Raw genomic sequence first — 17,317 nt, 5'->3', positions numbered from 1 at the left:
TACGATGATAATAATGTGAATCCAATATACACAAACATAACATAAGCTGATTGCTACTCCCCAGGCAGGGGTCTAGCTAGGTTTGTTGACAGTGTGTGTGTCCATGCATGGAGGTGTGTTAGACACGTGTATGTGTGTGTGTACCTGTGTACAAAGCGTTTGCTCTCCAGATAAGCCAGCGCTGTGCTGAGCTGGTAGGCAAACAGAATGAGCGAGGCCAGGTCCAGACTGTACTTCCTCACCTGGAGGAACGAACGCAACTACAGACACAGAGAGAGAGACAGACAGAGGGACAGGGATGGAGGAAGGGGTTGGAGGGGATAGAGAGTGACAGAAAGAGGTAGTAGAGAAAGAGACAGAGTGTTATTTAGTGTGTGTATGGGTGTGAGGGGAGATGAGGGGGCAGAAAGTGAGTGCGGGTGGAGACAGAGGAAGGGGGACAGAGGGAAATGGGAAGGAGAGAGAGAAGGGAGGGAGGGATAGAGGGAGGGACAGAAGTCAATATATGTCACTACTTTTAATGATAGAAAGAAAACACTCTCTCATACACACAGTCTCAGCATACCTCTCCAAGAGTACACAGCTCCATGATTATCCACACAGGGTTTTCTGTGATGACTCCGATCAGCTTAACGATATGGGGGTGGTCAAACTGACGCATGGTCACTGCAGAGAGAAAAAAAACACACACATTAACACTAAGACACAGATGTAGTATGGTATATGTATATGATATGGTATGTAAAGCCCTTTGAGACATGCTCATGATAAAGGGCTGTATAAATAAACTTGACTTGACACTCAGCACATATAAAATTATTAGTGTCAGGAAAGACGAGGAGGGAGGCGGAGGGTGACATGCGATACCCGTACATGCCCACCCACACACACACACACACACACACACACACACACACACACACACAAACACAGTATGGTCTTACATGCTTCTTGTAGGAACTTCTCTCTGACGCTGTCTGATGTACAGTTCTTACAGGTCTTAATGGCTACAGACAGAGCCGGCTTGTCCTGCAGAAAACATAACACACAAGTCATTAATAAGCAGATTAATCAATAATATCATCTTCATCATAAATATGTCATCTGATCTTTACATTTGTTGGTGTTAAGGAGCAGACCTGAGACTGTTTAGTACTTGAACATCAACTTAATCAAATTTTCTGTGGTAAACCCCACCATCCACTGCTCCAGCCAGGTGGCCTAGGTCTGGTAAAGGGTACAAGCACATGTAGGTGTGTGCAAAAAGTGTGCCTGTGTGTGTGTGTGTGTGTGTGTGTGTGTGTATGTGTGTGTGTGTGTGCGTGTGTGTGTGTGTGTGTTTGTACATACCGGGCTGGTGTAGACTCCTTGGTGTACATCTCCAAACTGGCCCTCTCCTATGCAGCGCCCCAACTCTATCCTCTCCCTCTGGATCTCATAGTCCCGCGCTGGGAGAGGAGAGAGGAGTGAAATCAAAGTGGAGGAAAGAGGAGGAAAAAAAAGAGGAGAGAAGAGGAGAAGAAGATTTATCTGCTGTTTTTTTCATACAAGCTTTGGAAAGGCCTATTACATTAGACAGGCTTTCTCTGAGCAAACCCGGGCCAAATAGTGTTTGCAAGTAATTCTCTTGAGTTTTAACCGACTTGGAGAACCACATGGATGGGGTTTACCAGGTCAAGGCAATTCAGATGGTGTCAGGTAATTCGTCAATCACAGAAAAGTATGTAAAACTGACTTTTAAATACTTTCCAATGATTGTCTAACTTTCTGGCACTCAAAATATTGTTGTTTGTGGTAAGCCCCACCCATTGGCAAACCATTAAAAGTACACGCAAATACATTTTGGTCCAGGTTTTTCCCTTATCCCGATACCTCTTACTTGACAAACATTGACTTGACATGTACATTGCAACACAAAATGACACACGCACCAACACAAACCCAGTTAAGAAGCACATGAAGGCCTACAGTTCATACACAATCAGAGCATTTACATGCACACCAGTACGTTATCAATCAGGACCCTATTTAATTTACAATAATCTAGATATGCTTTTATCACAAATAAGACACTTGGGACACACCCATATTAGCTGGGATACTGAAGCTTGTCAACTTCTGTTGGTTTTTGTGGTCTGCCCAAATATTTATTCATGTATACTGGGATACTGGTAGATGGGCTATGAGGAAACACATAAACAGGGACATGGGCTAATATCTGGAGTACTTTGTGCATGTAAACATTAACAATCCATGTCCAAAACGTTGGACTCGGCTTTGTACGGTAGAGTATTCAACCCAGCAATCAAATGACTGAATCACTTTGTATGCAGCACAACCTCACTAAACCACATGGGAATGGAGGAGGGTCTCTCTACTGAAATGTTCAGACCATTTAAATAAAGTGCGATACTGGAGCCAAAACATATTCAATGTAGTCTGTGTCCCCTCCAAAAGGATTTGAATCAAACTAATAGATTTTCCTTTTGATGCTTTGACATTTTACAATGCATTATCAATATTTTTGGCTTGGTCCACTGGATCATGAAACTGTTTCTACAGGGGCGAATTAATGTCAGCTGTCAACTACAGGAAGGTGGGATTCAAGAGGTTTATGCCGGACACTGACAATGTGAAACTCATCAGCAACGTTCTACAATCTGACTCAACCAAAATAAAAACACAAAAACTTCACAGATACAAACAGTATCACCAAACACTTCAGCAATCTAAACAAAAACCACTCCATGACAAGATTTACTGCAATAAATTCCATACTGAAATTTATTGCAGCAAATAAATAATAATTTCACACAGCAGAGAACAAGACCCACAGTGGACTAAATTAAAAAAGCAATAAAACCATCAAGATAAATCAAAAAAGATGAAAAAAAAATCAAGAAATTGACACCAAAAGGATGACAAAATGACAACCAAGCCAAAAAACAACGTTAATACGGTCAGGTTGTTCAGCTGGAGAGGTCTGGAGAGACTTGTCCATGTTAACAAATACTGATTAAACTGTCAAAATTATAGGAATAACATTCTGCATTCTGTTTTTGGGTGGGCTTGCCTTTTTAATTCCAAGACCAGAGCTGAATGACCTGGGTTGTATAAAAAAAACCCACCAACAACCACAACTACACAACAAACTGGATATGAGATACCTTGAGTCTTTGAATCTTTCTTTGCCAGACACTTGTGAAATAATGGTGAAAAAACACTTCATACACTGCTCCCCCAGCTACCCTAGCAAAGACTTGTTAGCATTGTTAGCATCTCTCATGTAAACTAAAGGGTATTGTTAGGTGCAGGTTGCAGCTAGTTGCACTAACAAGGCAAATTAGCTGTTCCTTGGTTAACTGAAATTCATATACAAAACCTTTTTCCCTACAGTGTGGTAAGTGCCTGGCGAAGAAAAATATTAAACTAAAATTCAAAATCTCAAGGTATTTAAGCAGGACAGAGAAAGAGAGAGAGAGAGGGAGTTTTACCTTCAACTACTCCATAGCTCACTGTGTTGGCGTTGGGAGAAAGAGGAAGAAGGAGAGATGAAGAGAGGGAGAGAAGGGGAGAGCCAGACAGCTGCTTTAAGTTTGAGAATAGCTGGAGAATAGCTCAGAAAACGCACTCACATACACACAGACATGGGTGATTTAAGAAGCATTAGGTGCCTGTCTTTCATCTTGACCTGCTGTTGAGTCAATGAATGAATGAATGAATGAACAGCTGAGCTGATACTGCCATAGGATGATTCATAGAGTGAGTCTGCTATACAGCTATTATTATGCTATACAGCTGTATTTCCTAGAGATCAGATTCTAGGCTTCTGAATTTAAGGGAGTATCACATGCACACATGTACAAACACACACACAGGGGGAAAATATGACTCTGCAGAAAGTTTGTTTAGAGGAATTGAAAGAAAACGAAGGGACAAAAAAAGAGCGAGGAGAAGAGACAGAAATAAAATACTAAAGCAAGACAGAGAAAGAGAGAGAAAGACTGTGGGAGGAAAGGAGAACACAGACGATTCTGAGAAAGTAGGACACGCAATCAAACACGAGTCTTCTGTCTCAGAACTGGTCAAAATATCCAGATTAAAAGTATAGGATCAGTGAGCTAAAGCTACCATTACTTACTGGCTTTTGGTCAAACTATCCAGCCAAAAGTAGTGAACTTAAGTCCCGACAGTTACAGGGTTTTGACTGGACATATGAATGGATTGGACAGAAGTAACTTGTCTCCAAGGACCAGGGTTTGATCCGTGTTGTCGCCTGTCTGGCTCCCAGCCAGCGTCTCCACTGTCACTGTGTAACCTGGTCAAACTGGCCTAACCTTGATTAGCCCTAAACTAACCCAATCTGGCCTAACCTAACCATTCAGATGTTCCCCATGCGGGTGTGTTCCCTGTATTTCTTGGAAAAGTTCCACGGCACAATCAGCTTTATTAGATAGTAGAATGATGTCACTTTAGGAAAATAAGCATTTGAGAGAAGAATAGCAGTGAAACAGTCAGTAAAGTTGTTGTTCTCTTGCTCCACTGCTGCTAAATGTTGACTCTCGGTACTCAAGGTAGCAGGGCAACAGAGGCTGATCGCTTTAGTATTTTACTTTAATTACTATAGCTGGTAGTTAAAAGAGAACACAGAACAGGTTACTTACTGGAGGGCATGGTGTACGTGTCTTCTTCATCAACTATCTCAGCATAGTCATCAGTCTCTGTAAGATTAGATACACATGTACACATTAACACACACATGCACAGAGAGAACTTAAGTAAGTCTGTAACATCACAAGAATAACATAACCACCACACATAAATACACACACACGCTGGTTGTTAAGTCTAAAATAACATACACACACACACATAAATACATCCACATGAACAAACAACAGGACAAACATGCACCCGTTGGTCAGTTTACCGTGTGTCCTCTCTGCCACACCAGGTTCCTGACACACACACACACACACACACACACACACGTATGTAGCAAAAACTAGACCGCACCAAAAAACAGCATGCAGCTAACTTCGAAATAAAGCATGCAGCTAACTCCCAAAGTTCGACAAGTCCTGCGCAGAGAAACACCCACGTAGCTCTCTCTCTGTCTCTCTCTCTCTCTCTCTCACACACACACACACACACACACACACACACACACACACTTGGCGGAGAGTGTCAGCTGAGCATGTGTTGTGCATATCTGTCTGTCTGTGTGAGAGCAGCTGGGCTACAGGGAGTAGTGGTGGTGGTAGTGGGAGAGCAAGAGAGAGCGAAAGAGAGAGGAGCAAGATAACGAAAGGTGGGAGAGATGTCAAGACAAAGAAAGAGAAAGATAGAGGCAGAAAGAGAGAGCAGTCTTGTCCTGTAAACAGATGGAAGAGGAGAGACAGAAAGACAGAGGGGGAAGGAGAGAGAGAGATAAAAGACAGATTTACAGAGGAAGAGAAGGAAATAGTGAGTCTGTCATGTAACCAGATGGTAGTGTTTAGAGTAAAATATGTGCAGAATCAGACAGATAGAGAGAGGCAAAGACAGAGAGAGGGAGAAGAGAGAGAGAGAGAGAAGGAAAGAGAGAGAAAGATGGACAGTCTATCCTAACCAGATGGTAGTGTTTAAAATAAAAGCTGTGTGCAGACTCAGCTGTTGGAAACACAGTCAAACATCTGTTGTCCTCAATGTTACCCTCGCCATTCTGCTCAGGATTTATCAGATTCTGTGGGAATGTGTCCCCAAACTCATCAGAAATCTGTTTCTAAAGCTTATTGCCAATTTTCTTGTCAAATGGCTGCTATGTAGGGTAGGTAGAATAAAACACCTTTGGCTAGTAGGTTAGTAGCCAATGCTGATGTATGTTTCAAAAAAGGTTTGAGAAGAAATGAGCTTTTGTACACCTCCAAAAATGTGTCATCATAGGAGATGGACCAAAGCAGGAGTCATCATAAAGAGCAAAGTATGCCAGCTTTCTCTTTTGCTGCCCCCAAAATGTGTTTTATTAAATAAACCGATAATACACAACATAACATTTCAACCAAAGGTGGTCTTCATAACTCATGGTTTATTTGCTGAAACACATTGTGGCAGCAGCAAAACAAAAAGCGGATACTTGACTGAGTTTTGTTCCAGCTCGACTTATCAGTATTTCCACATGCGCCACACACTGGAGGATGCTGAAATGCTGGCTTCAAACTGAATCGTTCGTGACTTTTTCAAACCGTCTAATCCTCTCAGTGCTGTCTAATCTGCAGTTTAAATGGTTTTAGTTGCACATAATAAGAAAAGGAAATCTTTTCATACAGTTGTTTCTTAGTTTGCAGTGTGAGGTCCATTGTTTGTATTGCTGCATATTCACTCCCATGTGGTTAGGGATTTGTTCTGAAGAATCAACTGTTTCTAAGTTTGACTGCTCTAACTCTGTCTCTCTTTGCTTCCACTGGAGGGAAAATGTGTGTGTGTGTGTGTGTGTGTGTGTGTGTGTGTGTGTGTGTGTGTGTGTGTGTGTGTGTGTGTGTGTGTGTGTGTGCTCTAGCTAGCCCATTATAGCCAGGAATGCAGCTGCTGTTGAATCCAGCAAACCTCTCCCTACTCCACTCTGTATCTGGCTTGGCGTGTGTGTGTGTGTGTGTGAAGCCTCTTTGTGGAGAGAGAGAACATTGGAGCAGTGCCCTTAAAGAGGAATACCACTTAAAATTATTCTTGTGGACAAGGGCAGACACATCTCAAAGCTGAAATTCAGTGATATGCCACTAAAAAAGCAAACACACACACACACACACACACACATACACACACACACACACACACATACATACAAACAACACATAACACAATACTATTTTAGTAAGCTACTCTAACAGATCATACACATGTTAAAGCTATTGGGGACTCATTCATGTTTCCAATCACTGAAACATGAGAAACTACAGAAGCTCTGCTGAAAAATCTTTATTTTTCACTTCTGAATCATTCCAGTCATATAGTACAATACACATACATGGCATGCATACACATCTCACACACCCACCCATCAACCCACACACACCTACACACACACACCACCCATCCCAGTGGGGTGCAGTGTGTTAGTGGAGGGAGGGACAAGAAAGAAGGAACAATGGAGAGATTAATAAACAACAAAACTTTACCATCCCCACTAAGATCTTCTGCAGGGTCCAGGAGAGCATGCAGGAAACGGGAGAGGAGGGAGGGACAGAATGGAGAGAGAGTGACAAGGAGGGAGAGAGAGAGAGAGAGAGAGAGAGAGAGAGAAAAGCAGGAGAGAGCAGAGAAGAGAGGGAGAGAGGAGAGGTTAGCTCACATAAAGCCGTGAAACAGCAGTGGAGATGTAACGGGAGTTTAGCTGCAGAGCCAAACGCATAGCAAGCAGTTAGTTGAGATCCACAAAAAAGTTGCAATAAACACTAACAGCTCACCTTAATGCTGTGCAAATAGATGATGGCAAAAATGAACCAGTGAAAGAAAACAGTGACAATATGACGCTAAACATGAACCAGTGTTTGGCCTCCAATATGGTTTGAATGTAGCATTTTTAAAAAGTCAAGCTGTAAATATTTGTGAGGAGGAGAGTGAGTGTATACAGCATGGTTAGCACACAGAGGATGCAGCTGAATTTAGCATGTGAATTCTGTTAATCTATTTGAAACATTTAGAAGATGGTGTGTGGTTTTGAGTATAATTCTGAGATCTGAGTAATTCTGAGTTTTTCAAACAGTTTTTCTCAGGAGTAGCGCAGTAGTACAGCAATGTTTCACTACAAAATTGGTTGACAGTAGTTCACAGTAAAGATTTTAAAAGTGGGATGTCTATCATGGCTACATCTGTAAATGTCACATTTGGAGTCTCCAGCTGAAATGGTTTGGGATGTGTTTTTTTTTTAAACATTTCCACTACAAACCAGCTGCTGTCCAGATCCACAGAAGACTTACTAGCTGCTGATGAAAGTTAGCATGGCCACAGATGGAGACAGTGTGTGTGTGTGTGTGTGTGTGTGTGTGTGTGTGTGTGTGTGTGTGTGTGTGTGTGTGTGTGTGTGTGTGTGTGTGTGGAGGACACACTGTCTCCATCTGACCCGTAGCACGCCACCTCAGTTCAGGATCCACATATGAAAAATAAATTTTTATTTAATCACGGCTGGTGATTTTAATCTCTGTAACCCAATAACTTGCTGTGCATAATAAATAAATATTTATGGGCTATGTGCTAGGGCTGAAAGATACTGACAAAAAATTGAATCTGATTTTGTAAAAAAAAAAAAAAAAATAGATGTCAGTGTGCAGGATTTACTGAGTTTGAATATGATGAATGGTTTTCACCAATATTGCACTTGATTCATGGACCAAAAATTACCTGGAGCTCTAAAACACCTTGTTCAGAAATTGATTTTGGATTCTCCTCTCTCTTGCAGAAGTTCATATTGCAATTTCAATTTTTGTTTTTTGTTTTTTGATAAATTTTTCAGCTCTACTGTGTGCCATCACTTTCATAAACCAGTGAAAATGTAACACGTTATTGACACTCATAGGGACATTCTCGTCTTGCTTGGCTCCCTCAGAGCGCAGCGTTACCTCTAGAACAGCGTCCCGAGAGCTGGTAGGAACTTAGTGTCTTGCTCAAGGACACTTTAACAGGGCGGATACTTGGTTGAACCCGGGTTCTCTGGAGAACGAGCAGTCTCTCTAACCACTTGGTCACCCTGCCATGATGTGAGCTCTGCCAATTTGAATTAACTGACAAACAGCACTGAAAATAATCATTGAAAATAACCAAACTATGACCTCAGCACCAAGCTATGTGCCAAACTGTGAGTTCTGAGAACCATTTTGTGTCAGTATGGGCTGCTTCCAGTCACTTCATTTTGTTGAATATTTAAATATTCACAAAAAGGGCTGTAAAATGTCCCTGGAAAATCTCCTTCATTTTTGGTAGCCACTGTTGGCAGGTATGTTCAACATTTAGTACTTGTTCTCATAAATGGGTGATAAAAATGAAAGTGCTTGTTACTGTTAGTAAAAAATACCATTAGTTAATCTGTAACACACATAAGCCTAAAGTTTTAGATACTTCTCAGTGTAAAAGTACAAAAAGTCATTTCCATTTATTTCCCAGTCTTATTTAGACAGCACTGGCTTGGTTATATGCAGAACACCACAACACAAAACCAGTTATTGTGGTCGAACCTTGTGTGTGTGTGTGTGTGTGTGTGTGTGTGTATCTGTATGTGTGTGTTTAAGTCAGAATTAGTCAAAGCAACCACGCAGTGAGGACAAAGCCAATTTAATAGAGGAACTCATCCTTAAAAATGAGGCAGATTGTGATGCAGCAGATAAAATTGATTTGGTATAGTTATCTTTAGGGGACATATGTATGTAGATCTATCATAGAATGGCTTTCTAAAAATAAAGCCACGTTTATGGTAAATTCAAAGTATGGTTAATTCCAAAATGGCTGCAAAAGCAATGTCAAAATTGTGAATAGGCAATATTCCCATTAATACTTTCAACTTTTGGAACTACAAAAGCATCCGAGGAACTATTTTATATTGCAATTTTGGTAAGTCAAAATTAAACTTAGTCTGCTATGTGGGAGGCCATTTTGAATTTTAGCAATCTGTCACCCTCTGTAATGTCAGAGCCTCAAGTATGAGGCTAAGACAAACTTGTGTCCTTAATGTCTTAGGATCACCCAATAAGCATGTTTACCACATCTGGCACTTTAATCCACCACATCACAATTTTGCAGATAAGCTCCTCTACTAACTAGCCAGTCAGAGCCGAGGATACCATTGGGCGGCGAATCAGAACAGAAGACAAAGGGGAGGAGGAAACGCCGCGCCTTGGTTGGCTTAGGAGGCGTTGCTGTCACTAGGTCTTCAGCCAATCAGGCAGGAGAGAGAAGGACAAGCGTGTGAGAGAGAACAGGGTGAATGGATACGAGCGTGGAGGGAAGATGTGAAAAAAAACGAGGGGGGAACTAACGAGACAGAGAGAGGGAGGAGAAGAAAACAAAAGAGAGCGAGAGTGTGAAAGAGAGAGAGACAGAGAGAGAGAGAGAGAGAGAGAGAGAGAGAGAGAGAGAACAGGCCTTGAAGGAAATGGAAAGACAGAGAGAAAGACAGTAGCTGAATCCAAGGCAGCTATCAGAGGCTGATAGCTCACTTCTAATCCAGTCGATTCAGGTAGTGGCTCTCCTCCAGCATTCAAACATTATGTGTGAGTGTGTGTGTGTGTGTGTGTGTGTGTGTGTGTGTGTGTGTGTGTGTGTGTGTGTGTGTGGAAGATGATCATATATCTTACCTGAGACAGAGATAGTCCTTACTCCACCACTCCTCACTGCTTCTAATCTCTTCTCATTATTAGATTGTCTAGAGGAGAGGAGAGGATGGGATAAGAGAGGAGGGGAGAGGAGAGGAGAGGAGAGGAGAGGAGAGGAGAGGAGAGGAGAGGAGATAAATTAGACAACAATTACAACATGGTGAACACTCAGACAAAACACAACATAAATATGTGTATTTGCTTTTTTCAAAATCTAATTTCATTCACAGATTCACAGAGATGTCAAACTGTTCTGCTCTTCACGTGCACACATGTACACACACACACACACACACATACACACACACACACACAGCGTGCTAGCATGAAATGAACTCCTACTACTATCATCTGTAAACAACTTTCTTACTGTTTCACTCGTCTCTCTGTCTCTGCCTTGGTCTCTGTTTCTGTCAGCTGAACTCTACTACTATCTTTACATCAGACTACAACTGGCAGAGAGAGAGAGAGAGAGAGAGAGAGAGAGAGAGAGAGAGAGAGAGAGAGAGAGAGAGAGGAGGAAAGAGGAGGGGACTACCCAAGTGTTTAAAAACCCTAAGTGGAAAATATTTGGCTCCTGAACTTATCTCCTTATTTGACCAGAGAGAGAGAGAGCGAGAGAGAGAGAGAGAGAGAGAGAGGGAGAGATTTGTTGAAATGACCAAAAGTAAGCACAGTCTTAGTGTTTAAATTTGAAATCTGAAAACGCAATGTGAAAACACAAAGTCCAGGCTCCTGCGGTTAGAGATGAATAACCAAAATGCATTCCACACTGCAAAAGTTAGTAAGCAGGCTAGCTTGTTTGCCGAATCCCCTGAAAGAAACTAACAAATGCCTACTAATCTCTCTGATTTTTTCCAGACCATTGCAAGGACAATTTGAAGATGACATGACATAGATTTTACATCTTTTCTATGTCTTTTCTTTGCAATAGGACACTTGAACAGGTTTTGATAGTCTCATGTCTGTTCATTAAGGTGTTATGTAATCTCAGAAAGTCTTCAACCCCCTATCCCCATGTGAAATCGCTCCACACTGGTGACACTAACCTGAGGCTCTCTAAAATGCCCGAGGGAAACCAGTGGCACTAATGACAGTATGTAGCACACATGGTTCTCTGACCAAGCAACTGACTTGAAGTAGCTCTTTCGGTCTAAATTACCAGTCAAGTGGTAACAGATTTTTTAAATTAACAGTTCCCTGCATCTTGTGTCGTCATTTTGACCAATCACCTCACAAAGTCCTTCTTATTCTTAAAGAAATTACAGGGATTCTAATTTCATTTTTCTTTTACCACAATCCACAATATAATCAGAGTAATTTGTTTACAAAAGAATCGGCATAAACTGTTTTTTCTGGAAAAAGACAAAAGCAGCCTATAGGTAAATCTGCAATCTTACTGTGAGGTAGATAGGGAAATAACACATCTGTTCTGAGCGTACAGTGTGATCAGAATGACTGACCACTCTGATATAAGACAGTTTGTTGGATAATGTAGCATAACTTGTAATAAACTAATACTGAGAATGACAATGGTACTTACTTTGGGATGGAGGGCAGCGCTCTCTCTCCCTCTAGAGGACAAAAACACACATTATCGGATCAGAATCACTTTACTGCAAAGTACAATAAATGTACAGTGTTTCACAATGCATACTGACTCTATTAAAAGCCAACATTGCAATTTAGAGCTCATGGTTCTCTCTGTCTCCCAAACAAATGACATATTAAGTACAAACAACCTTTAACGCTGTACAGTCTTGTACAGTCCCCGAAATCAGCTAAATAATCTGCATCTGCACTCTTTATATGCTTTTGGATGCTTTCAATAAGCTGGACAGAAAGTAGAGAATGACAGTTTCCTACCTTTCTGCACTCTGACGATGAAGGAATGAGTTTCCATGGAGACAAGCCGACAGTAGCCGTCAATCAAGTCAGCCAAGTTCTCTGCCATGGTCAGCGATGCTGTGGTAACCGTGAGAGGCTGCACACGCACACACACACACACGCACACACACACATACACACACACAGACAGAAACATCCATACACACACAAAGAGTTAATATCAGAGGCTTGGGAGAGAGTGGCAGGCAAGTTACAAAGAGCCATTATCACCCAAGACTCTAAATTGCACGCGCACACACACACACACACACACACACACACACACACACACACAGCGCAGCACTGTGGGGGTTTCCATCTGCCCCTTACGTCAGAGGAAAACTCCTCTAATAGAGTATGTGTGTGTGTGTGTGTGTGTGTGTGTGTGTGTGTGTGTGTGTGTGTGTGTGTGTGCACGCGCGTGTAAACCCAATACTATAAAAGCCAATCGAAAAGAAAGACTCCACTCATACAGAAGTGACTGAGTGTTACAAAACCCTTCCTCTAAGTAGAACCATTATGTGGAATCTATACATGGAAATCCATGGGCTAATCTCTGTATCTCTGTCACACACACACACACACACACACACACACACACACACATACACAGAGGGACAAGTAATAGATCTATACACAATAATGGGCACAGCTTCTAGTGTCCACCACTAGAAGACAGAGTGGCCATATTGACTAATAGCTCAATACAACTACAGTTTTCACTAGCGAGAGAGAGAGAGAGAGAGAGAGAGAGAGAGAGAGAGAGAGAGAGAGAGAGAGAGAGAGAGAGAGAGAGAGAGAGAGAGAGACAGAGAGAGAGAGAGAGAGAGAGAGAGAGAGAGAGATAAAGCACACACAGGTATAAAAATCAGAAACTGAAGTGACTTAATTGTACCCTCACAGCTGAAGGAAAAATCCATCCCAAAACACTTTCACACTGTTACAAAACAGTTATTGGTGATGCACCTTGAATTTCTGCATCAATTTTCATGTTTCCTATTTCTTGTGGATAACTGGCCAAACGTAGCCGATGTGACGTGGCGTCACATGATATCTATAGCACAGCTATGAGTTTGATAGCAAATCAAAATGGCTTCTTTCTAGACTCTCCATTTAGCACCAACATTCAACAATCAGAGAGAAATCCATCATAGAAGAGGCAGAGATACCAATTTCTCACACACCATTGTTCTTTCTCCACTTTCTCTTTTTCTCAACTAGAAAAACGTACTTCACTATTGCTACCGCTATTGCTCTCTCCACCTACATGTCTACAGCTCAGAGAACACACTCCTCTGGGGGTTGTTGAAAGGCATTCTGGGAAATAACTAATTGAAGTCGAAGTAGACAAGGCAGGTTGAGGGAAAGTGGATACGCCAAAACGGCAAATTACAACACCTCATCACAGAATAACCCCTGGAATGCATTGAGCATCACAAAGTGTAAGATTATCTGAGGATGGATTTTTCCTTTGAAGCTATAGACTGATGAGGTTAGAGCTCAGCAACACAAAAATCATCCAGAATTTCAGAGAGTAGGAGAGTAGTACCTCAGCAGCCCCTGCTACGTTGAGCTGCAGCATGCCTTTCCTGTCCTTCTCCTCCATAGCAGAGTACTGGATGGACTGAACCTGGGTAAAGTTAGCTAGATGGGTAGGCTGGACACAGAGAAAGACAGGGACAGACAGGGACAGAGAGACAAGCAGAGAGGAAATTAAAACAAGGAAACAATACTAATCCAAATCTTAATTATTCATTCATTCATATATTTGATTATGGATATCTATTGACCTATCTACCTGGTTATTATTATGTGAATGGCAGTGACCCTGACTTCACAACTCAGTGTAAACCGTGAAATGTGACATTGGTCAAACCATGTCAGGCAGAGCCAATCAATAGACCAAGTTTTGCCACTATTGTCATTTTTTGTCATTTTTAAGACTCAACCATGTTAGGTCTTCAACCACTTTCCATGGATGTTGCTGATCCAACTGATGATTCTGTGCCAAACAATGTTCACAATGTTGTAATCCATGGCGAGGTTATGGAGGAAGTTCTTACATGCTTCAGGCTAAAACTTCCTAGTTCTAGTGAAGTTGCAACGTCATGGCGCCATAGTACAACCCGGCCAAACTTGTCTATCTGCGAGTCTGACCAACACTTTTTAGTTCTAGGGAAGGAGCAGTAACAGTAGTAACAGTAACATTTCTTATCTATAACTCAGTGATGATGATGACTATGATGTCAAACCTTTACTTTCACTTGATGTCACTGCTCCCATTTGTGGCCTGGAAAGGATTTGTTTTAACTCAGTTTGGGGTGCAAAGTGAGAGGAAGCCATCCATCATCTGTGATAAACCTGGCTGTGTGTTGTATAGGTAGAGCGTAAGATGTAGTAGGAACTCACTGTGGATCCTTTGTCAGTGAGGTAGCTGATCCCCTCCTCTGGCCCTATAGCCAACTCCACCTGGATCACCCAGCTAGACTGTGAGAGAGGGAGAGCGAGAGAGAGAGGTGGCAGGGGGTGGAGAGGGGTGGGGCAGGGTGGGAACAGAGGAGAGAGAGAGAGAGAGAGGGGAGCAAAAAGGGAAGGAAGGAGAAAAGTGCAAGAAGAGGCATGAGGAGGAAGAAGAGGAGGGGAAGAAGAAAATGTAGAGGGCGAGGAAAAGGTGGTGGAGGGGGAAAAAGTGGAGAAAACCCCACATTAATTTACTTATTCATAGTTTACGGCATAAATCATCAAAAATACAGACGCAATCGGTGGCACAGCACCACATCTTGGACACATGCTAGACCTGATCCCACCAGGAGGGGTCAGCCTAACACCGCTAGTAACGAGAGCTGTCAGAGTCAAGCAGAGCAGATTAGAGCAAACCAGAGCGGAGAGGAGTAGGGTAGAGTAGAGATTAGAGTAGAATAGAAGAAACCTACCCCAAGGGCACATTTGAAGCACTCTTTGTCGTAGCGGTAGACCGGTGCGAGTATCTCCAGGAACTTCAGGATGCTCTGCTCATCGTTGAGGTTGGCTACCTGCTTAAACGTTTGCTGGATCAACTTGCGAAGAGTTTTAGCCTGTGGGGAAAGAGAAAGAAAGAGAGAAAATGTAATCCACTTTTTTGAAATTGTCACTTCAGCCAATATACAGAATAAAGTATAAGAAAATCTATGAAGTGGGAAAATCCAGCAAGGAGGCAAGATTGGAGGTGTGTGTGTGCGTGTGTGTGTGTGTCTAAGGCAAAGAGGACAGAGAGTGGGGGGATGAAAGAAAGAGTGACAGTCACAGAGAGAGGGACACTAAGAGAGGAAGATATTGATTGACTGATAGTCCACTCTAGTTCCAATCAAATTGATCTCACCACTTCATTTCAGTTCAGCGAGCTCAGTTCCGATCAATACTTTAACAAAGACGCATCAATGCAGTTAGTTACCACTCAATTAAACATCTCACAGGAGAGAGGCACTCATCTTTAGTGTAACTTAGATCTGTCAATGTAATACAGACTGTGCTATTACTGATTTTAAGGGCGACAGTGGTGTTTTGCTGCTGGCATTAGGATGACACTTTCTGACCCCGGCTTTGTAGTGTCTGTTATGTCACCACAGAGTAGACAGATGGGGAGCTGAAAGACAGAAAGTCCATCTAGGAACATTATTCTGTCATTTACAATCCTCTCTATCCTTCATATCTCTAGACATACCCTCACATAGTACAAACATACAACACACACACACACACACACACACACACGTACAGTAAGTCAAAGATAATCCTCTATATCCTTCGTACATCTATGTATACCATGGCTTATAAGAAGATTGAATACAGCAGAAGCATATATGTTTGTATTACTATACTTGTGAGGACATTTCATTGATATACATTAATTCTTTATCACCTGAAAAAATCCCTATCCAATCCATGTCCTTATTGCCAATATGGCCCCTTGCCAAAATGAGCGCTGACAAAATGTCCTCACACTTTAGACAAGTTTTCCCTTGTGAGGATGTTGTGAGTACCAGAACACACACACACACACACACACACAAGCATGCACTGCTATGCTCTCTATCTTTAATCGCTGACTTGAAATGCTTTCACATATATGGACAGATGTAGGTTACAGTATGGTCCACACACACACACACACACACACACACACGCGCGCGCGCGCGCACACATACACACACACACACACACACTCATATAAAAGACACATTCACACACACATACTAACAAACCCAAGCTATAAATAGCCACAGATATATAGATTAAAATGCAGATTAGAGAGGATTTAGTACTGTACAGACCAAGCTTAAAAAATCATGCTGGTGGGATTTAGACTGGGACATTAAGGTCATCATACACAGGCAATGTAAATGGGCAATTTTACAAACAATTATGACCAAACAGCATTGAATTGGAGTGATCCACTGGCTACAGATGTGACTGGCGGCATCATCAGATCATCAGAGGATGTATGTATGAGTCTCTGGGTGTTTTAAACACTTTTGAGGATGGAATCATTTATATTTTTAAAAACACTGAGTGATGACTATTACGTCTTAACAATTTCTATCTATTGTTTGACCAAAGTAGACACAAAGTGTAGGTTTTGGAATAAAAGTTTTCATATGTGTATTTCAGTGTTATGAAGCCCTCATATTGCCAGCTGTCTACTCATATCGAAAATAGACAGCATTACAGAAAACAGCATATAAGTAAGCGTGTGTGTGTGTGTGTGTGTGTGTGTGCTCTATGTTCTCTCGATAGGATCATTGTTTTAATTCCTAGAATTCCACCACACCCTACATATACAGACACACACACACAGACACACAGACACACACACACACATGGATAATGTCAGTCCTTAGTGTCCACCCTTCCTGACAGGAAGTCCCACTAGTGGCTATCTCCCTCCCCATCGCAATGCCGACCATCGCTGCAGCTGCAGGCTGACCAGTATGGCACTCTACCGACCAGTCACTCTTCCGCAGTGACATATTTTTCATGTGAAATCTGTCACATTGTTCAAACCTACCATATAAGACAAAGAGCAAACAGTCAAAAATATGTAGACAAACAAC

General features: G+C 41.9%; 1 protein-coding gene across 8 annotated transcripts in view; it reads right to left on the bottom strand.

Annotated features, from left to right (window-relative positions):
- Positions 1-17,317, bottom strand: part of LOC139662031 (focal adhesion kinase 1-like) — a 45,668-nt gene that overhangs the window by 16,168 nt on the left and 12,183 nt on the right. For 2 of the 8 annotated variants that reach the window (XM_071540617.1, XM_071540622.1), the window contains exons 8-20: positions 15,161-15,301; positions 14,637-14,714; positions 13,777-13,884; positions 12,207-12,324; positions 11,884-11,914; positions 10,323-10,390; positions 7,155-7,172; positions 4,665-4,721; positions 3,495-3,515; positions 1,351-1,448; positions 945-1,029; positions 566-666; positions 145-260 (exon numbers count right to left, since the gene is read on the bottom strand). In XM_071540617.1, coding sequence (XP_071396718.1) covers positions 145-260; positions 566-666; positions 945-1,029; positions 1,351-1,448; positions 3,495-3,515; positions 4,665-4,721; positions 7,155-7,172; positions 10,323-10,390; positions 11,884-11,914; positions 12,207-12,324; positions 13,777-13,884; positions 14,637-14,714; positions 15,161-15,301 — 1,040 coding nt within the window. Of the gene's footprint in view, positions 1-144; positions 261-565; positions 667-944; positions 1,030-1,350; positions 1,449-3,494; positions 3,516-3,691; positions 3,695-4,664; positions 4,722-7,154; positions 7,173-9,809; positions 9,897-10,322; positions 10,391-11,883; positions 11,915-12,206; positions 12,325-13,776; positions 13,885-14,636; positions 14,715-15,160; positions 15,302-17,317 lie in introns of all 8 variants that reach the window. The other 6 variants (XM_071540615.1, XM_071540616.1, XM_071540618.1 and 3 more) reach the window with 6 other exon arrangements.

Source organism: Centroberyx affinis, unplaced genomic scaffold (genome assembly GCF_046629955.1).
Source record: "Centroberyx affinis isolate AG114_WGS23_722 - 3 ecotype Tasmania unplaced genomic scaffold, CSIRO-AGI_Caff_v1 ptg003698l_1, whole genome shotgun sequence".
Lineage (NCBI taxonomy): Eukaryota > Metazoa > Chordata > Actinopteri > Beryciformes > Berycidae > Centroberyx > Centroberyx affinis.
Note: the sequence above shows the minus strand (reverse complement) of the source record. Positions and strands in the feature narration are given on the sequence as shown.